The following is a 22677-nucleotide window of genomic DNA, read 5'->3' as shown; positions in this document are numbered from 1 at the left end:
TAATTTATGCTCTGCATTTTGTCGTGTTTTACAAACGTAGTATTTTTTAGCGCCTTTATGTACTGCTGTGGTTATAAAGTTGCAATGAACTCTAGTTTTCTTCTTCTTCTTCTTTTTTTGTAGTAATCATTTAGGGAATTGAACCTCTCTTAATTCTCTCTAAATCTGATTTCTGGCAACACTGTTGTTTTTTGTCTTTTTAAATGCATCAGCTTCAAAATCCCCACATAGTGAAAGAACCTTTCAGGCTTGGGAAGAATGTTCAAAAATTATGCTATTATGTTGACATGTCCAGTTCATCTGGAATAAAGTCAAATCTGTTCAGTGGACTTTCCCTTTTTCATGCTTTTTGTTAAAGCTCTTGTCCTTGTGAAAAAAAGAGAGCTTCCTCAGAAGCGCCCAAGTTTGACTCACTTCCTCCTTTTGGTCTCTGTCTCTTTCTTTCTTTCATTCTCTGTCTCTCTCTCTCTTTCTGTCTGTCTCAGGTTTGTGGTGCTCCTTTTTAGAGTTTCCTGCTCTTACATGGTAACACAGAGCTGAAGGTAAGGTGGATTTTATTTATTTAATTACTTGAAGCCAAAGTGAGGTTGGTGATGAAATAGCAGTGACATGTTACAGTGAGCTTCCTGTACATGGAAGAAAATGGCAAAGGCAGAACGGCTGACTTGCTTTTACAGTATATTTAAGGTTCACGCCAGGATGTTTGTATATTGAGGTCAAAGTAAAGCTGTTGCTTGGGAGCATTTCACTTTTTCTTGGAGATGAGAACTGAGGTGCTACTGGTTGTCAAACCCTGTTTGCAGCCATGTCTTTAAAGATCTGTTGAACACACTAAAACACCAGTTTGTCCCACTGTCTTCTGACAGCACAGCAAACACTCTTTTAAGCTGCAGCTCCCATTATGTTCAGCATTGGTCTATTTATATGTTTGTGAAATACAGGTTGGTGTAGAAAGAAAGTCCTACACCCACGATGGGTGTCACAGAAAGAGGTGGTAGAAAAGTTTTGTGCTCTTCCTGTCGGCTCCTCCTCCAATCAGCTGATTTGCAGTTTTGGGCTGATGCTCTCTGCTGATTCCTTTACAGATAACATGTGTAGGTTATTCATTTAAAAAGCACTTGACTGTCTTTTCAAAAATCAGTCTTTATGCCTTTTGTGTGCTTGTAGTTTTCTTTCACACAGGCAATCGGAGAATAGTTTCTTGACATTTAACATGCAAAAAATGCTTATAATGCTTTTATTTTATTTATTTTTTTATAAATTTTGCTTATTTTGAAAATATAGCTGTAAAGGTCAGCAGGTGAACTCTAGGACACAATGAGAACCATAAGAGCACAGGAACAGTAGAATAGGCTTTGTGTCGCCAGATTGTGTCGACAGATTGAGTGGAATTACCTTTTTGACCCTATTTCACCTTGGTCTACAAAGACATATAGTCAGTTAGCAAGCATGCATGTGAGCCCAGCTATTAGGCATTTATGACATCCACATGCACAGGAAAAGGCTTTTGAGTCGGGTTTTTGTTTTGTTTTGTTTTTTAATCAAGTTAATTCATTGTCTAATTGACACATGTTTTCTTGTACAGATGACAAGAGGTCACTTGTGGAAGTCATGGGATATTTTTGTGCAGGGAAATGGCTACCGTTATTATGCTTTATCTGTAGCAAAACGCATGTTTTCACATGTTCTTTATGAGGGAGTGCAGACTAACAAGGTAAAAAAAAAAGCTCTTCAATCGGTATAACGTGGACAAGATATGTGACAGAGACATAAGCTACAATGGAACAAAAAAGAGCAATGACAAAGAAGAGGATGAACATTTTTTCCTTTTGTTTTTGTTTTTTTGTTTTTTGATGCAATGTGTAGTATCAATTACATGTACGTGGATATAAAAACTATACATGTACTGTCAAGCAGAACCACTGACACCACAGGCACCTACAAATACACACATGCACACGCAAACACTCACACACATACACCACAAACTTCCCGCGTACTCATATCTCTCAGTCTTTTACTGACAGTGACTGTGCCAGTTTTGAGAAGGGTGAGTGGGTGTGCTGACTGGAAACAAGCAGCAGTGACCCAATACAAAGCCCTCTCAACCAAGCCATAACCCTCAGTGTGGAGTTGTTGGCTCCACAGAGGAGCATGTTTAAGTCCTCAACATGTTCAGTGAAGGAGAAAGCGACCCAAGCGGGCCGGGCAAGTGACCTGGATCTTCAGTCATAGAAGGAAAACAGAGACATGTGTATTAGTCACTTCGTAAAGCGGACTTAATCAAGGTATAAGAAGATAGAAGTGTTTTAGTCATTTATTTACCATTAAAACTATTTTTATCTGTATGACTGACTCTTTTGGGAAAATGTTAAATACTTCACTTAAGTGATGTTCTTTCCCCAGTACATTTAAAACCTTTGTAAAGCTGCTAAACCCACATTGTATCCCAGCTTACGTCCGACAAACGCAGCTTGTATCCCCGATATTAAAAAATATCTTTCTCAAGGATTAAAATGATCAGAACAACACTTCTGGAGGCATTCTTCTCGTGCACAATTTTACAGCAGGTTACAAGTGTTTGTGGCGTGTTTTCATGTGTGTGGCAGAAGATGGGAAAAGATGTGCAGAGTAAAATCCATGTAAAATAGCCTGGACTAATTACTACTGCAGCTGAATCCAATTACCACTCGGTGGAAAAAATTATAAATATTAAGTTATAACAAGTTATTTTACATGTGGTGTCTGGGATGTCTTCTGTGCTTTTGCAGAACATTACCAGCTGGGATTAAACACCTGAATTGAAAGATGAATTTTTGCCATAAATGTTTGTAACTTTCTATCTGTGTAATATTACACTATACTTTAAATGGCTTCATAAAGTGGCTTTTATTCCTTTTAATTGTGTCATGCTAGTTAATGAAAGGTTTTTAGGTTTATGCCAAATAAACATGTTGTTTGTATCATTCCTCATACTTTAGCTGGTTTTTTTTCTTCCTTTTTTAAAAACAAAACAAAAACAAAAAAACCCCCAAAACTCACCACCCTTCATATTCTTGACAAGCTATGGTTGTTGTGCTGATTTCTGCAGTCTTTGTAAAGGTGAGACACTTGGCAAATAGTAAAATGAAAGCGAAAGTTTCATAAGTTGATCCGAAGTGACCTGAAATGATCTTTTTCTCACCACTTTACATCCCTTTAGTTACTGTTTTCAGTTTATGTGTAACATATGTTCCCTGCACTCTAATTAAGAATTCTCCCCTTTTTCAGCTTAAGGGTGTTGAAGATGGCGGTGTGGATCCAGGCCCAACAACTGCAAGGAGATGCCCTCCACCAGATGCAATCTCTGTACGGTCAGCACTTTCCAATTGAGGTGCGACATTATCTGTCCCAGTGGATAGAGAGCCAGCTCTGGTGAGTTTATTTGATGCACGTGTGACCAGAGAATGTAAAGGATGTTAAAAAAAAAATCCTAATCCTATTTTTGTAACATTTTGATTTGTTCTGTTCAACATCTTACAATTTATTGTGTGTGTTTGTGTGTGTGTGCGTGTGTGTTAGGGATGCCATAGACCTGGAGAACCCACAGGAGGAGTTTAAGGCCAAACGCTTACTGGACAGTCTTATACAAGAGTTGCAGAACAAGGCTGAGCACCAGGTTGGGGAGGATGGTTTCCTTCTTAAAATCAAACTGGGACACTATGCCAACCAGCTCAAGGTGAGGCTTTTATTCGAACGCCGCTGCATTCTTAATATAGTTCCCATTTAGTGCTTGGTTAGCTGGCAATAGCTATTAAGCAATAGCTGTTGTGTTTTATTTAGAGTTGCTTGGCTTTGATTTGCAGCGGGTACATGTGTATCAGCTGTGGCTTGTTTGTCAGACCCTGATTTGATCATCTGTGGCTACAGAAATAAGGAATGGAAAGTACTGGTACTCCAAGTACTGGAAATGTCAAAAACAAGGCATTCAAAAGCAACTCTGAATGAATAATAAAAACAAAACGTACTAAATCTCAGTATTACACCTACCCAGACTGTAGCACTGTTTTAAGAAGAGCATAAAATTGTTTACAATGTCACAAAATGATGTGATTAGAAGTCACAGCTGTTCAGCTTAACTGCCTCCCTTACTGTAGTTCTCAGAAAGAGCACATGTTGCACAAAATGTTTTAAGAACAGGTTGTATCCACTGAGAGGAAAACAACAGGACGGCTCGAGCGAGGGCCTCAGTAGCTAGCCAGCTCTGCTATTTATGATCGAACTCCCTCTTCACAGATCTGTTCTTCTGTTTGTTTTCTCCCCTCCCTGAGACCACGAGGAAAAACAGGGAGAATGGGGCAGGCTGCGCACATCACACTGCAGTCCTGAATTCCTACCACACTGTTTCCCAGTTTATGGCGCTGACCACACGTGTATTCGTGTAGTTGAGAGTGACATGTTAAATGTGTCACTTGGGTTCCTCTCTTTCCTGCAAAAGTCAAAAAAATGCAGATATATAGCTACTGTGAATGATTTCTCTCTTTCTGTGCGGTATGAAGTGAAAGCAATTCAACTTGAAACTTAATTCCTTCACTTAAAACAGGAAACAACAAGAGTATCACCCGCAGTTTTAAACTGAAACAAGATTTTGTTACACTGTAACAGACAAACCACTTAACTAGGCGTATACTAATGAGTCATGGACCTATATGAAGTGTGCTCATTAACTTAATAGGTTTTGGTGTGTCTGCAGTGTTAGCTCCAGAACCTTTGATTCTACTAAATTGGCGAGCCCTGTGTGCAGAAGCCGCTCTACTCGTCAAGAGCTAACAGGCCTTAACACAGCTCATGTGCTCCTTGTCTTTCAGAGCACGTATGACCGCTGTCCTCTGGAGCTGGTCCGATGTATCAAACACATCCTTTACACAGAGCAGAGGCTCGTCCGAGAGGCTACAAATGTAAGTGGGATTCGTGTTTGTGCATCGAACATGTATAAAAATAAATAATTTCTGAGTGTATATGTGAAAAAGTATTTGCCACATTCCAGTTTGTTACACTTATATTTTCAGATCGTCAAGCCTATTTTAATATTAGACAAAGAAAAATACAAAATCCAGTTTTTTAAATGAAGATTTTATTTATCAAGGGAGTTAACCAAACTCTTCGTGACCCTATGGCAAAATAACCCCACCCCCAGCTTGTAAAATCACGATTTAACTGTGATTAACTGCTTTTTTTTCTTTGGAAAGCTGACACATCTTGCCACAATCTCAAGAAACATGAGAACAGCTGAGAAACAAAGTCATTGAAATCTATCAGCCTGGAAAGGGTCGCAAAGCCATTTCTGAGGCTTTGGGATTCCAGCGAACCACAGTGAGACCCATTATCCACAAATGGAGAAAAATTGGAACAGTGGTGAACCTTCATGGGAAAGGCCGACCTAACAAAGTTACTCGAAGAGCGCTTTGGGACTCATCCATAGGGTTCATATAGGGCCAGGAGCTCACAAAAGAACCAAGTACAACAACTAAAGAGCTGCAGGCCTCGCTTGCCTCAGGGTCAGCGTTCATGATTCAACAATAAGAAAGAGACTGTGCAAAAGTGGCATCCATGGGAGAGTTAGAAAGAGAAAAATTACTGTTGACCAGAAAGAACACAAAGGCTCATCTCACATTTGCCAAAACACACTTTGATGATCCTCAAGACTTTTGGGACTGACGAGACAAAAGTTGAACCGTCATACCGACAGTAAAACATGGTGGTGGTAGTGTGATGGTCTAGGGAAGCTTTGCTGACTTAAATCCATTTAGATTTATGCTTAAAGGCTTCAGTTCAAAGCGAGCAAACCATTCATGCTTTAAAACCCTCTAATGTGGCTGAATTAAAACAATTCTGCAAAGATGAGTGGTCCAGAATTCTTTCAAAGGGATGTGTTTTTTAATTTACTCAGGTTGTCTTTGACTAATATTAAAATTTGTTTAATGATCTGAAATATGTAAGTGTGAAAAGTATGGAAAAACCAAAGAAATCAGAACAGCAGACACACAAACACACCTGTGGCTTCATAGCCCGCAAAACACAAACTACATAATGGTGGCTGATTCGGAAAGTGGATAACTATTCTGTTTCCTGTATTTGTTTATCCTAGAGGATCTCCTGAGTTCATTGTATTCGAACATTATAAATGTGATATCGTACCACAGCCAATACAGTCATGCTTTAAAATGGCCTTGTAAAACCAAACCATTTCTATTTTCCTACTTTAACAATGCAATATACAGGAAAGTCAGATATTTCTCACTTTTATAACTTGCAGTGAGTTATAAAACCATAAAGCCAGCCGTGCGTAAGACATCTTCCTTGAACTCCTGTGGTGAATTGATTTTCAGTCACAACATGCTTTTTCTGTTAGTGGAGTTAATTTTGGCCCGTTCAGTCTGAACCTTTAGGTACAGTAATGCACTTTTTCAAATTGTGGTGACCTTGCACTCTTCCTGAGGATGCAAATACATTTTTTCCTTATCAACCTGCACCGTTGACACTATCCTTGTGTTCCCAGAGAATTTTTACAGTTAAATAGTGCAGGTGCTGGGGTCTAGCCATCAGTCAGTGCATCATGTTAGTTTTGGTTCAGTAGCTGTCTGTCTCTGTTTGCTGGTCTCTCAATCTCATATTTTGTAATTGACAGTCAAACTCTCCAGTGGGTGGAATGATGGACAGCATGTCTCAGAAATACCAACAGATCAACCAGGCTTTTGAGGAGCTTCGCCTGCTGACCCAAGACACTGAGAACGATCTCCGCAAGCTCCAGCACAACCAGGAGTACTTCATCATCCAGTACCAAGAAAGCATGCGCATTCAGGGTGAGACCAGAGGGCTTGCATCTCCTTAGCGCTGCACGACCATAATGACAGAATCAGTGTTTGTACTAATGCAGTTTTCACAAACTTAACTTATACCTACTGCAAATACCAAAAAACATATAATTAATGTTTCTAACTGTTGTTAGTCATTTAGATTTGCTGCTGTACCATTTTAATTCCTTGTTGAATCAAGAAACAAACTCTAGTTTATCTACTCTGTTTGTTTGGTGAGCAACTTGCTTAAAATAGATCTTTTTTTTTTTTCCAATTATGCTGCTCCCTTTTTGGTTAATCAGTCTCACTTAGTCTGTTGTGTGCCACATGTCACTGTTCAAATTAAATATAAAAGATAATTCTTCATACAGCTATCTGAATTTTGTGTTGAGACATGTAGATTAACAGCGGGAAACTGACAGCTTCTGTAACACTACAGATTTTTCACGAGTGCTCCATGTGTCAGACAGAAAGCATCGATCTTTTTTAATATCTGAGCTATGCAGGAGGGGGAGGAGGGGGTTTTCCTGAGTAAATCATTATTCCTCGGATGGGACATGAATATTGCATGTGCACAGGTTAGAAATTGTTACTGCTTCTCTTCTACTCCCTCTGTCTTTAACTTGTCTCCCATCTTCAGCTCAACTGGCCAGCCTGGCCACACTGCCCCCTGCTGACCGCCAGCTACGAGAGCCTGCCCTTCTGAGCAAGAAAAACACTGTGGAGGCATGGCTGACGAGAGAGGCCAACACACTACAGAAATACAGACTGGTGAGACATACTTGCACTTACTTATTTCGTTCATGTGTGTGTGTGTGTGTGTGTGTGTGTGTGTGTGTGTGTGTGTGTGTGTGTGTGTGTGTGTGTATCAATGTGTAAATTACACTCCATAAAGATAAAATTAACTAGACCACATTGTGGAATGAGATCATATCACTGCAGTGCCAGTGCAGTTGCCAGATTACACCCATCCTTGAACTGGGCCTTGGTTTTGATTTTAAACTGTACAGAAAATCTTGGACACCTGATAAAATCTCTCCACAGACAGACATATAAACACCTGGCAAAGAGGTTGAAGCCAACTTTGTGGTAGTTGCTGCTACAGCTGTTGTCTCCCAGACATTTTATCATGATGACTGTCACACACATACACACACAAAGCTGGTCCCGCGTTTGCTTTTTGACTTTAAGTAAATAAAGTATGGTATATGTAGGTAACACTACACCCGCAGTGAAATCGGCCATCACTTTGATTTTAGTTACAACCCTGTAAAGTTTTGTGACCCCACCTTGTTTCGAGGCAGTCACATCCAGACGGACATGCAGAATGAGCAACTGTTCTCTGCAGCTTTTGTGGTAGTTGCAAACATTACACTCCCTAAGTTAAGTCTTTACCCCTTTTAAAAGCGTAATAGGAGTAACCCTTGATGCTTTTTTCTGAACTGAGCCATTTCTCTCATATTTCGGGCCTGTTTATAGCATAAAATGACTCAGTTTGCATCAGAATTAAGTGAGCATGGTCTCTGCATATGCAGGTATACTTGGAAAAACTTAGAAACTCTTTTAATAGTCGTCAAACCACATTTTTATTGACATATATACTGAGGTGGCAAAAGTAAGAGTGAGGTAGAGGTCACCAAATGAGGAAAAGAGTCTCTCCATAACCACGGTTTACTTCAATGACGCACAAATTTGTAGCCCACACACAGATTCACAGAAACATTTGACCAAAACTTGGTTCTGGTGAAGTACATGTGTCTTGCTTGCTTGTGTGCAGGACCTGGCAGAGAAGCACCAGAAAACACTGCAGCTGTTGAGGAAGCAGCAGACCATCATTCTGGATGACGAGCTGATCCAGTGGAAGAGACGGCAACAACTGGCAGGCAATGGGGGACCGCCGGAGGGAGGCCTGGACATCCTTCAGTCCTGGTGAGTTGCTTTTTTTTCGCTCTACCTCCCACCAAGATCACAGTAACTAGACTCTCTCACAAGGCAAAAGGTCACAGGTTTAAAAGCTTGCTTTGGAGTGGTCCTGTGTGGGGGTTTTTCAAAGGTTATTGGCAGGCATAGGCTGTCTTACATATTTTCTATTTTTTGCTTTAACCCACCGTCAGGGATCCCTGGCTGTGAGCCCTTTACATTTTTAAAGGCCTCACTTATTCAGCCAGATCTGAAAGTTTTAGTAGTGTCAGCTACTTAAATTCTGTCTAATATAGCTGAGCTCAGCTTTCAGGAGCTCAAATTAAAATAAGTAATGGTGAAATATAATATTTCTGGCACTGGTCGTGTTGATCTTCAAGTGTTATTCTTACTTGTGTGTCTTTCTTGTGGATGCGTGGCTGGATTGGTGCCAGGTGTGAGAAGCTCGCGGAAACGATTTGGCAAAACAGGCAACAGATTCGGAGGGCCGAGCATCTCAGACAGCAGCTGCCTATCCCTGGACCTATTGAAGAGCTCCTCAACGAACTCAACAGTACTATCACAGATATCATTTCAACACTGGTCACCAGGTGTGTTTGTGTGTTTCAAGTTTTTCTACACATCAAAGGCTGCAGCACCTGGCATGCTTATGTGTTGTCTGCAGGTTTTATGTAGAGCTGTGCAGCTCACTAGGAGTCGGGGGGTTGGGGCGGAATATGTTAGAAATATGTGGAACCACTAATGTGCGCAGCTCTTGTTCGTGTTTGTCTTGCTGTTGGTCCTTAACTCCAGCCGTGAAGAAGACAGTAGCCATTACAGAGCTCTGAAGTGTTAAAAACCATACATATGATCTCTGTCTGCTCAAGTCGGATTTTTAACCAGGCAGCATTAAACGACTACACGGCATGTTTACACTCAGGCTATGTGATATTTTTTGGACTTTATGCAATCACGTCTGCATTTGTTGAATACCCATAAATCTCCACTCTGCATACTCAAATACGAACACTGAGGGAACATCAATGAGGGGTCATAAATGGCACATTAATCTTATCTACAACTTTAATTTATTTTGTGAGTGTAGGCCAGTGTAGGCCAGTGTAGGCGGTGGGTGGATCTTTTTTGCACATTGAGGAATTGCCTTTTATGCACTCAGGTTACTGAGTGCAAAAAGGGCAATGAAAGGGCAGGTCTACTTGTGCAACTGGTATTGTGGTCAATGGAGTGAGAGATGTCATCTATTTGTAAAATGAAATTACTCCCACATTCAAAATTATCCATCAAATAATGTAATTCAATCCACATGCAAAAATTTTGTTAAAGTTTGGGTTTTCTTGTCTCTCTCTTACACTTATTGTGTGAGTGTTAAAGGAAACATGAGAGCTCTTTACCTTGTACTTAAGCTATAATCCTGATGCTGCCGCAGCCTGTTGTGGTAAAGAGAGCTGAGCAGAAGGCAAAGCTTTGCTGGACAGTCTGCTTTCCTTCCCTGACCTATGGCCACAAGCTATTGGTAGTGACACACATAACCTTCCTTCAAGGGGTGTTTGGGCTGCCCTTAGATACGTCAGACATGTCTTCTAGATACCCTCTTTTTGAGGTATTTTGGGCATGCCCCACTAGGAGGGGATCCCAGGGCAAACACAAAACATGCTGTAGAGAGCTGGAACATAAATGTCTCTGAAGAGGAGGAGGCGGTGGCTGAAGGGAGGGGTGTCTCAGCATCTCTGCTTAGATTAGATTACTGCAACCAGTTAAATAGTGAAAAGTGAATAGGTGGATGGACTGTTCTATGGTATCCGATAATGCGATAGTGTGGAGGTACATTAATACACATAGCACTGGTAACTGTAGACATCAATAATCCACCATCAATACCTCTTTTCTCAGGGTAGCCCTTGCACAATTTAAGCTGCATAGCTGTTACCAATATCAGATATTACAATAACCTCGATCCATAGTGCTAGAGTCTGGGTGGTAAAGGGAATTTTCCATTATGGACTTTGGCTAACTGCCCCCAATAATGACTCCCACACTCCCACATAGACAAGTACACTGTACACTGTATTAAACTGCATAAACAAAAGTCAAAAAGTGGGGTTTCAGTTACTGTAACCTATGGGGATTATACCTTAAAAGTTAGATTAAATTTAGGATTTGACTTTATGTAATACAGAATAATGAGTGTGAAAGCAATGCACTGAGCATTTGCGTTTTAGATTTCATGAAATACGTACGAACCCAGAGACAAAGAATGCAACTATACAGATATGCAGAAACAAAAAGCATACAGTGTTCGAGAGCTTAAAGGGAAGGAAGTGCACAGGGAACTTGTTTTAGTCCATTAGTTTAAGCCCCAAATGCACATATGCCAGTATCTTTTAGTCATCCAGCATCTCTGAACAAGAAGTATTCTGAAGTTTGTGACAGTGTCCTCTCTCGCTTTCCTAGTAGATTCCCTGCAGGGACCCATAACCCACTAAGAAGTCATGTCATTGTCACAACGATTTTTGACTGGCCACAGACAAGTCTGAAACAAGACAGTAATGCACAGCTATCAAGCACAATATAAATGCAGATTATGTTTCCTCCTATCTTTACTCCCTAGGAGCCCCGGGAGGTTTCACACTGGCAATTGCAAAGTGCGGTCTTCTCATAACCACTTAGTTCAGCAGTATTTGTTTGCTTTCAAGCTTCCTCTGAGCCTGCAGGATTAATCATTACGCTGATTCTGCTGTTATCTCACTTCTTGGTCTCTTTAATGTTAATGTGGAAATCAGAAAACGGCTACACCGCCATACAAAAGAAGCACCAACTCTTTAAGAAGAAAGTAATTGTTAACCCTGTCGGTTAACTTGAAAGCGATTACTTACATGACCTTCAAATAGTGCGCAAGGCAGCAATAAAGGTCATTTTGAAAGGTTAATGTTCTCAAGCCTGCAGGTCATTAGAGCATAAAGAGTTTGGAGTTTTTATTAACAAAACAAAACAGTTCGCTGAACATTACCCCATCATTACCCTATCATAAAACATGCTCCATGCTTTATATGCTTAAAACTTTTTCCTTAAACAATTAATGCCGTAGAGTGCACATACATAACAGGTTCTGCTGCAGTGAGGTTACTGATCTCCTAATATTTGTTCAACTCTGCCTTTCACTAAAGTTCACTAAACTACAGCGATACCAGTCTTTCTAGCTTTAGATCATTGACTCGTTTGCATAGTTCGCATGTTCTTCGTCCCTTCTTTTCTCTGCATGCTTAAGTGTTTCTCACAGTTTCCCACAGTCTAAAGATATGCTTGTATAGGGCTGTGCGATATGACCAAAATCTCATATCCCGATATAAGAATTCTATCGTCCGATATAAACGATAATAACGATATAAATCACAAAAAAATAATATTTAACATTTTCTGTAAATTCTGTGAATCTCGGGCAGCTCGACTTGCGTGAAGTGTTTCCAGCTGCACGTCCTTTACCCGGAGTCAAGTGTTTTAACCGATGCACGAAACTATACATTTTTAGACATAAGTTGTAATGCTGTTTTCTTTGTATTTATTACACGGCGTGCTGCGGGTTGCCTGTTCTAACGTTTGAGTCTAAGGTTTATTTTTTAGCACCTGGCGGCTCTTCTTTACTTCTCATCCATAAATAATCTGCTCTTTCACGTGATTCAGTTTATTTTGAAAAGTCTCAACAGGATCTTGAGCTTTATTGTGAAAGGTTTACGTGGAACATAAACAAGCGGACACGCGAAGGTGTTCCCGTCGTTGTTGCTAACGACAACGCATAAAACAGGCGCTTGTCCGTCAGTAGTGTGGTTATTTACATATAAGAGAAAGAGAGAACTTTAAGAAATTAATATAACCACTGCAGTGACCATCAGAACGATGAAAAAATATTGCCGTAAACAGTTTATTTTGCGACACCACGAAACAAACGATAGCGTAAAATGAAACGATAGATGTTTTTATATCATCATCCGATATATATCGTTATATCGAACAGCCCTATGCTTGTAGGTTAACTGGCAGCAGGTGTGGATGTGACTCTTAATGCTTACCGGTCTCTCTGTTAACCCTGTGATGGACTGGCAACCTTTCCAAGGCCTACACTACTTCCTCGCATGTGTCAAAATACGCTGTCTTGGCTATTAAAAACATATTACAAGTTCATGGTCATGCAGCTTAAGTAGGGTGCGTTTGCTTTTAAGTTGCTTCTCAGCTCAAAGTAATCATTAGGTTGTGTTATTGGGCCAATCACACAACAGACAGTAAAAGCAAAAGAATAATTTCATAAGAGACCTGTTGTTGACCTCTATTAGTGGGAACAGTTACAAATAAGGTCATTTTCACCTTGTGAAGTTTCATTTTTAGGACAGAGTTTGCAACATTCAACACCAAATACTTTTAACATGTTTTACATCATAAATCATTCATGCTGTCTTTTTTTATGCTTTAAGCCTGTTTTATCTTTTATTGAAACAGTTTCAGTGAGTAGACTATAAGCTTAGTTATAGGACAAGTGACTTTTTAGTGCACATTCTCAAAGTTGTCAGTCTTCTTTCTACAGAACGAAAGCAAAAAGCTTAAAAAAATCCACAGTTGAAAATTGTGTACATAACCTGCACAACTGGAATGGAAAGTTAACTGTTTCCTAAACAATTGTTTCAGTTGAAGCTGCAAATACTCAGCAACAATTTAAGACCGAAGTAGAGCTTATAATCTGCAATAACCTGTGCAGCTGTACTAAAGTTCACTAAACAACAATGATACTGATCTATTTTGCTTTTGCTTGGAACAGATGGAATTTGACACTGACATATTTGCAAACCCCAAGATTTCCTCACGTACACTGTTGGTTGTTCATGTGACACTGATACATACTACCAGAGCTGTTATTTGACAACCCGTTAATTAAATGGACGGGTGGTTGGATGTCGCTTTAAGATGTGCATATAGTGGCAGTAGGTATCTGATGATAAAGACATATGTCACACTCTAACTGTCACTCTTCTATCCACAGCACATTCATCATTGAGAAACAACCTCCACAGGTCCTTAAAACCCAAACTAAGTTTGCCGCTACAGTGCGCCTTCTAGTGGGAGGCAAGCTGAACGTACACATGAATCCCCCACAAGTCAAAGCTACCATCATCAGTGAACAGCAAGCCAAGGCCCTCTTGAAAAATGAAAACACAAGAAAGTAAGTTTGGTGCATTGGTGCAAATGGACTAGTGCTTTTCTGCTGGTCACTCAAAGAGCTTTATACAACATGCTTCATTCACCCATTCATACAGCATATACATACATCCCCTTTTTTTTTAAACGCTCAACTTTTCGCATTCCATCTTCCTTGACAGAGAGAGAGATAACACTGCAATAAGTTACCATAGCGCAATTAAGATAAGCGGTTTGGTTTTCTTCCGAGATTACGAGATCCCATGGTGAACTCTGGCCTAGTGTGTTCCGAGACCTCACCACAGAAACATGGCTGGAACTTGAACAATGTCTAAGAGGAATCTATGGTGTGGACACAGAATCCGCATTTAGCCTGTTCCACAGCCTCGTTCCACATTCCTCCTAACTAATAGAAACCTTACAAGACTGTAGGTCTGCCAGGCAGCTAGTGGGAAAGTGGCTGAGCGGCTACATCTTAGCAAAATCTACAGAGCAAATCTACATACATCTGCTGCGTCTCATCTAAACCACTTGTCGAGAGACTTCTGCCACAACGTCTCGCTCAAAAGCATGTGACTAAAGAGGGACGCCACATGAAGTGTAGTCTAGTAATGCTAAGCGTTTTGTACCGTAACTGCATTTAACAAACCAATTCAACAAACCAGCAGTGTGCGCATGTCAGTAATTTAGTATGTAGGCAGTGTCTGAGGAAGTGAGTAGTGAATGAATGTAAAACCAAAAAGCACGACATAGCTCCGCCGGTTAGTGAGGAAATCGAAGAGATAGAAAGTGAGCAAGATGGTCTTGCTAGGCAGCTTAATAGTCTCCTGAGCCCAACTTGCTCAGGTGTGGTTTCTATCCAGGTTGTCTCCACCCACTAATTTCCAGGAAGAAATAAAAACATGCAGGCTACAAGGAAAGACAACAAGAAAACAGCCCTGAACCTGCCATACTTGTGTTTAGTGTTTAGAGAAGACTAATGGTGGTAGTTAAACCTGCCAATTATGCACGCAATACCCCCCCTACACACACACACCTACCAACCACTCCCTCCATACAAAACAAAAAGCTCCTGCTGTGTAAACATGCATTTGTAGATAACATCTAACTTTATTGTCTCTGTGTTTCAGTGATAGCAGTGGTGAAATTCTTAACAATAACTGTGTGATGGAGTACCACCAGACTACGGGCACTCTGAGCGCCCACTTCAGGAACATGGTAAGTATGAGCTATTAGTGAAGATTATTATTTCCATGTAAAAAATAAAAATAAAAAAAACCCATAAAGCTGAAGTAGTATTGCCATTGTTCCTTCTATACAAAAAGTCTCTTAACATTTAATCTAAAATAATAGCGCCTTGCTATTTGCCTTCTTTTGCTGCACTATACCCGAAACAGGTAAATATGTGATTGTCTTGGGTCTATACAGGAGAGTTGCTCAGCCGCTTATATAAGGGAAGTAATTGCCAATCATTATGTCCCATATAGCATTTTTTCCCTTGGATTAAAATTGTGAACAGTAGTCCTTTGGAGGATCGGCCTGCAGCTTCAGTGAAGTTCTCTTCGTCACTAATGTTGTTAGCAACAATCTCCAGAGCCCTCCAAGGATTATTCACATATGATCCCGATAATCTGCATGCATGTACTGACTGTGTGTGACGCTTATAAGCCTAACTGCGTAGTTAATACATACCATTTGTTCTTGCACATCATTTATCATGCAGTCTTTAAAGAGGATCAAGCGATCGGACAGACGAGGAGCAGAATCTGTCACAGAAGAGAAATTCACCATTCTGTTTGAGTCCCAGTTTAGTGTTGGAAGCAATGAGCTTGTCTTTCAAGTGAAGGTAAGAGGATGTAGGCAAATTAATGAATAAAAAACACTATACTTTAAATCACACTTAAAAAAAAGAACTATATCTATCTATATATCTATCTATCTATCTATCTATCTATATCTATATATATATATATATATATATATATATATATATATATATATATATATATATATATATGCATGTGTGTGCGTGCATGCACATGCTGCAAGTAAGAATCTGGCTCGAGTACTCCCACTTGTTCCTTCTGTCTTTTTCCCTGTTGTTTTTATCATGTTTAAAAAAAAATGTATGAAATGCAAGAAATGTTTTATTGTGCTGTAAGTGCATTATTTACTTTTGCAATTTCCTCCTTTCTTTCTCTGAACAGACATTATCACTTCCTGTAGTGGTGATTGTTCATGGTAGCCAAGACAATAATGCCACTGCAACTGTATTGTGGGACAACGCTTTTGCAGAGCCGGTACGTAAATGTTTCAGAGATATTGCATGCAATGCAAACCTTCCTGGAACAAGCATTAAATAATTATTCAGCTTAGTGATATTTTTGTATCCTAATGCAGAAGTACTGCGTTAACTGGGAAAGGCCTTGAATCAAATATTTCTGAAGTGTGCACATGTTTAAATAGTTTAGCTCTTACAAAATAATTGATAGTTCTTTAGATGTAATGTAACACGTGCAGCCCGGAACTGAAACACAAATGCATGTTTAAATCTGTTTTAAATTTAGGTTTTTAATGCAATTATTAAATATTAAATTTTTTTTTCTTTAAAAAAAAAAATGTTTATGCAAAGGCATAACGTGTGTGTCACTTATGTTTTGTGTCTGTGTGATGTGAGTGAAAATTCTTTGCTGTTTTCTTCGTGTGTTGCAGGGCCGGGTGCCTTTCCTCGTGCCAGATAAGGTGCTTTGGCCTCAGCTGTGTGAGGTCATCAACATGAAGTACAAGGCAGAGGTGCAAAGTAATCGAGGTCTGTCGGAGGAGAACTTGGTATTTCTGGCTCAAAAAGCCTTCAGCAGCTCCAGCAACAACCCTGATGACTACCGGAGCATGACTATGACCTGGTCACAGTTTAACAGGGTTAGAAACGGCCTCTTTCTTACTCATGATCCTGTTCGTCTCTATACATGCACACAGCTTTTATGAAGAGTATTCCATATATCTGTTTTAGCTTGAAAGTATAGATTTCTGTCGTGCTGCACTTCATGCATTTTTAAAACGCCTGCAGGCAAAGTTCAGTTAGTCATTTGAACCACATACTTGTTCTTCATGAAAGGATTTACTATTGCGCTGTTATTCATATATAGAAATATTTCTTGCTCCATTTGCAGCAGTTCAAGGGGTTTAATAAATTTATCTCTGATATAACTGAACCTCTGAAAATGAGCAACTATATATCAAAATTGCTGTACTTCCTAATTAGTTAATGCAATATGTTTTGTTAAACTCCTTTAATTCAACATGAAAGACTTCAGTCAAATCTTGATTGTTTTATCTAAAACCTACTGTGCTGGTGCACAGTGGTAATATGACAAAAATTGTGTCATTGTCCAAATACTTACCCACCTAAGTGTAGGTCGGTTTAATGGGCTTGTTTATCCGCACAGGAAAAAAAAATGCTGAAAGCCTCATTTTCTGCTTCTAAGTAGCTTGTGATTCAGAAAATGCACTCAGATTCACCACAGGCCACGGGTCTTATTAGATTACAGGAACATTAAGTTTTAATCACTCCAGAGATGTAAGTATAGGTTATAGAAATATGCAGAACTTTACCCAGAGACGTGTACAGCTGCACAAATTTTAAAATCATAAAGAGAACTGTGATTACTGTCAGCGGTTGAGGAGATTTTCATTATTATAGACTGAATTGGGTCATCTAAAAACATTTTAACAGTTGTCAGTTCAGTCTGGGGTTTTTTTTTTGTTTGTTTGTTTTTCATGTGTTTTTAAAAAAAAATTTCCCCAAACTATGCCCCTTTACAGGAAAGCTTGCCAGGGAGGAACTTCACATTTTGGCAGTGGTTTGATGGTGTGATGGAACTCACAAAAAAGCATCTGAAACCACACTGGAATGATGGGTAAGGAAACTGCTGAGGGTTTTTGTTCAGTTTCAAAAGATTCAAAATGAGGAGGGACAAGAACGAGGCACAATTTTTATTTTATTTTTTTAATTTTTTTTTTATTAATGTCTCTCTTCCTCTATTTTTAGAGCCATCCTGGGCTTTGTGAACAAGCAGCAAGCTCAGGATATGCTCATGTCTAAACCCAACGGTACCTTCCTCCTGCGCTTTAGTGATTCTGAAATTGGAGGAATTACAATTGCCTGGGTGGCAGAAAATCCTAACAAAGCAGGTAAAGCATGCAAAACACAAAATTTCTCCATTTTTGTTTTTTAAACCACACCGTTCATCAGACGGGCCTCTTTCTAACAAGCACAGAAGCCACAGAGAAATAAAGGAATCCCATTCAGTTTTTCTTTTGTTGCTGTTTTTTTTCGCAGGTGAAAGAATGGTTTGGAACCTTATGCCCTACACAACCAAAGACTTTACCATTCGCTCTCTGGCTGACCGCATTAGTGATCTCAACCACCTTCTATTCCTCTACCCTGACAGACCCAAGGATGAGGTTTTCTCCAAATACTACACTCCGCCTCTCTGTAAGCGTCCTTCTGAGCACACTGTTACTTTCAAATTTGAATCTCACAGCTGCGAAGCCTTCATTACTGAATGATGATCACATCGAGCCATTACTTATTCTGTCTGCCTGTGCTTGTCTGTTTCAAAGCTAAAGCAGTTGACGGTTACGTGAAACCACAGATCAAACAAGTTGTGCCTGAGTAAGTGTCCGGCTTCCTGTTCTCTCTTTTTCTCGTGTCCTTCCATCACCGTTTCCTCTCCATTCTTTTCTCGTTGTCATCCACCCAGCATTTTATTCTGTAAAGCACAATTTAGAGTTAATCACAAAATACTGGGCCATGAATTCAGATCAGCTATTAGCTAGCTGTTACAGTTGGAGGAGGCCAATTAAGCGCGGCCTGGGTTCCTGCGCGAGCTCGTCTTCCGCTGATCATAAGAGTTAGGCTTGTTAGTTAGCAAGGCACGCTCCCTGCCTTTCTCCACAGTTGGTTCACCTGCAGATATGGAAAACGGCCATAATGATACAAGAAGGCCTGAAAATCATGCTGAGGATCGTTGCTTAGGCAACTACTGAACACAGGCTCATGGGGGGTTGTTGTTTTCTTTTCTTCTTTTTTTTCCTTGTGTCTATGTGTAGATACATTCAGAGATGTATATGTACTTTGTTCATTACCAAAATGTGGTGTTTTGGTTGTTTTCAGGTTTGCCACAGCCAATCCAGACCCAGCAAGTGGGAATCCAACTTACATGGATCAAGGTGCCTCTCCAGCACCTGTCAGTCACCCTCACGCCTATGGCATATATCCAGCTATGTGAGTTTACAACATTTTTCCGTGTCCCAATTTTGTGCGTGCAAGGAGTTTCTTGTATCTCCTGCTGTTTGATTGCCGTTATGCCGAAAGCTTGTGTGAGTGGCCTCTATCTATTTCCTGTGGCAGGGCTGACTCTATGTTGGATGCAGATGGAGACTTTGACCTAGATGACACCATGGACGTAGCGAGGCATGTAGAAGAGCTTCTCCGGCGGCCTGTAGAGAGCCAGTGGAGTGGCCAGCAGTCGTGACCTTTGACCGTTTAACTCGCAACAAAACCAAATGAGCCCTGCCCAGCAACTTGCCCTACTCACATCGACATGGTTTAATTCCATTGGTCTCTCTCATTTTTTTTCAGATTGCTATAATGTGAAATGTTCATAATGGTTGCGATTTTTTTTTTTTTTTTTTTTTTGCTTTCCAGCATGAAAACATGCATGCCAGTGACTTCATATTGTTTTTATTTGTGTAATCAGTGTTTGTAAAAGAAAGTATAATGCAAAACCTCTAATGTTACAATGTTATGAAAAAGAAGTAATGGTCACTCACATAGTGCATGCATTTTCAATTAATTTTAAACTGATTTTTTTTTTTAAATATGCTACTGTATGAAGTTATTTTAGAAGTTGAATGTTTTTATTTTATATTTTCTTCTTTGTAAATGGGTTATTAGTATTTTATTAGTGACATTGAACTTGCCCTTTGACAAAAAAAAGAAAGAAAAAAGAGAAACTTTGATGAAAAGTTTTGATTTTGCTCCCAACAACATAATCCGAGTCACTGCTCTGGAGAGTTTTTTTTTCAAACCCATATACACTAACCTAAAGGCAGAGTGACTCTTTGCTCACTGACAGCACACACGCTTCAAAGATACACATGCACAAATTTAAGGTGTATTTGTTTCTGATTTGTTCACCAGCTGAAAGGAGGGGAGAATTATGTACCTCCCTTGCTCTCACAGGGCTACTTTTTCTTCTGTTTGTACCTGAAATGCAAATCTGAGCATCTACCCAGTGCTGCCTGCTTGTCCTCTCAGGTCCCTCTGTGCCCCTCATCAGTGCTACCTCGCATTATTCCACTGACAGTCTCTGTTAATGATTCTCTTGTTGTTTTCTGCACCACATTCTCACCAGTAGGTACGGTCAGAAGTTTTTCTTCTTTTAATCTGCATTATTTTTTGTGAAGACGATCCCTTGCTGCACAGGCTAACTCTGTTGGCTGTTTTTATGCTTGAAACTGCTCACCTGGAAAACACCGGAATCATGAAGTGTCACGTCTGATTGTTAATGCCTGAATATTTGAGGCTGTTCTGCTCCCTTGTGACTTTTCTGCCTTTCAGTGCATATATATATATATATATATATAATTTTTTTTCTTTGCATCTATGAACGAGTGCAGACTTCGAATGCTTGCACATACTCACAAGCTGCTGGGTCATGTTTAGGATTCTAGGATGTTGAACTGTGTCAGTCTGTTTCTTTACCTGACTTTTGATTTCCCCCACCCGTCCACACACACATAAAAAATAATTGTCTTGCATCTCAGGAATGAATCACTTTGCTTAACTGATGTATAAGCCAAAAAGAAGAGATCTATGTATACGAAATATATGAATTTATTTTCTCTATCTTAATTGTATTTTATTATTATTATTATTATTGTTGTTTCACTGGCACTCCCAAATTGAATGTAACCTTTTGCATGACCGTACAATACTCTCTCCGTCAGATAAGAAGTCCCCCGTTGACCATAAGTAGCAACTGAAAAAGGATGCACGGCAACTGGAAATTAAAGGTGTAGTTCTGTGTTTGTCCAGTAAACACAACAGTATTTGAAATATTTCTTTTCCTTTTTTTAAAAAAAACAAAACTTTTTCTTTTGCCTCACTTTCTTTCCTGTTTTAGAAATCTCAAGCTACATGGACAGTCTTGTGCTATGTCTCTCATTATCATCACTTCTGAGCTTTGTTTCACTGTAGTCTGTGTATTTTTTAACGATATAGATGGCGCTGTGTGCTGTTTTATGTACGTACCCTGTTTGTGGTTTGGGTTTATGACTTGGAAGTTTTCCAAGCGAAAAAGCTGTTGGGTTGAAAAGAAGGAAATAAAGTTTTATAAATAATTTGAATTCAATCTGTAGGAATACTTTGAATTTTAAATGTCTTGTGCTAAATATGTTTTGTATGTGCAAATATACAGAGTAAAACAAGTAATATGTAATAATATGCAGTACAACATGATATCAAAGTGATGGACTAATCGATATTCGATGAGGCCTTCCATATGGAGAAAACAAATCAAAGTAATTTATGCCAGATTAAGAATGTGAGCTGAAGTCATCGCCAAAGAATCTTGATTCTTGACATTGAATTAAACGACTAAAAAACTGTACTTTAAAAGTACATGCCTAGCTATTTGCATGAATATATTGACTATTGCACGAAGCATACCACTGTGATTTAAAGTTTTACACGTTTCTCCGCCAGGCAGTTGTTTCCTACCATAAATTATAATTCACCCACACTGCCTGTGAAGCTTTTGAATGATGTTAAGCTGTTTTCCAACGGTGTTAACAGGCTTGCAAACTGGAGCATGGAGAATTCAAAATGCTTTTCATATTGCACAATGAAAAAATACGTGGCATTGGGCCAACGATAAATACAATTAAAAACATGAGATTCACATTCAGTTATTTTGAATGATCAACTCTAAATAGTATAGAAACGGAAAGCTTATTGGAAAAATAATAGACCATTTGTCAAAAGTCAGATCACCCCTGATCTGGGGCAGGCCTAGAATGTCCCATCCCCAGTGCCACCATAGTTTTGCATATGACAATACTGGTTATTAAAATAAGCTAGAATTAATACTTTGAGCCTAGCTGCAATTAACGTTGACTTATAGATACTAAAACTGAATATGTTGCATAATATAATTTGCATAGCAACCAAAATTGCTTTATTTTCTTGCTTTTAGCAGCAACTGACACCTCTAATTGTCCCTGAGCACAATTTGAATCAATAACATTTGAGATTTCAACACAGGTGGTTGATTGTTACACTGGAAATGCTATGAAGGTGAGTCTTACGTAACCCAGTAAATCATGAAAAATGAGGTTTAAATTTCTGTTGGAAAAATACACCCGTTTCTTCATGAAAGTGCAGATTTCTGACATTTGGTGTAACAATTTGATTATTACTAAAGACTTTTTACTGATCCATCTCACGTGTAGCTTTCTGGATTTCACACTTATTTGGCTACATGCTTATTTATTATATAGGCTATACAGTACATAAAATCAAATTTGGCATTTTTATGTAACTGAAATATTATTTGGGCCAAAGCCAGTAAGAAAGTTATAGACTATGTCTATATGAATGATGTGCATACTTGCTGCATTTGTATTTAAACCGTATTTGATACATATTACAGAATGTAACACCAATGTGTAAAGA

The 22677-nt window shown here is 39.3% G+C and overlaps 1 protein-coding gene across 3 annotated transcripts in view; it reads left to right on the top strand.

The window, feature by feature from the left end:
* Positions 1–21350, top strand: part of stat5a (signal transducer and activator of transcription 5a) — a 51496-nt gene extending 30146 nt beyond the window's left edge. For 2 of the 3 annotated variants that reach the window (XM_080906416.1, XM_080906417.1), the window contains exons 2-20: positions 486–542; positions 3271–3414; positions 3562–3718; positions 4848–4937; positions 6668–6842; positions 7477–7607; positions 8614–8765; positions 9191–9346; positions 13783–13962; positions 15068–15155; positions 15661–15783; positions 16145–16237; positions 16650–16856; positions 17760–17854; positions 17986–18128; positions 18277–18432; positions 18561–18612; positions 19114–19224; positions 19351–21350. In XM_080906416.1, the coding sequence (XP_080762542.1) occupies positions 3287–3414; positions 3562–3718; positions 4848–4937; positions 6668–6842; positions 7477–7607; positions 8614–8765; positions 9191–9346; positions 13783–13962; positions 15068–15155; positions 15661–15783; positions 16145–16237; positions 16650–16856; positions 17760–17854; positions 17986–18128; positions 18277–18432; positions 18561–18612; positions 19114–19224; positions 19351–19474 (2361 nt within the window). In that variant the 5' untranslated portion in view covers positions 486–542; positions 3271–3286 and the 3' untranslated portion in view covers positions 19475–21350. The remainder of the gene's footprint in view (positions 1–485; positions 543–3270; positions 3415–3561; positions 3719–4847; positions 4938–6667; positions 6843–7476; positions 7608–8613; positions 8766–9190; positions 9347–13782; positions 13963–15067; positions 15156–15660; positions 15784–16144; positions 16238–16649; positions 16857–17759; positions 17855–17985; positions 18129–18276; positions 18433–18560; positions 18613–19113; positions 19225–19350) is intronic. The other variant, XM_080906415.1, reaches the window with a different exon arrangement.
* Positions 21351–22677: the final 1327 nt, after the last annotated feature.

This window comes from Rhamphochromis sp. 'chilingali' (assembly GCF_963969265.1).
Source record: "Rhamphochromis sp. 'chilingali' genome assembly, chromosome: 15".
NCBI classification, from domain to species: Eukaryota; Metazoa; Chordata; class Actinopteri; order Cichliformes; family Cichlidae; genus Rhamphochromis; species Rhamphochromis sp. 'chilingali'.
Note: the sequence above shows the minus strand (reverse complement) of the source record. Positions and strands in the feature narration are given on the sequence as shown.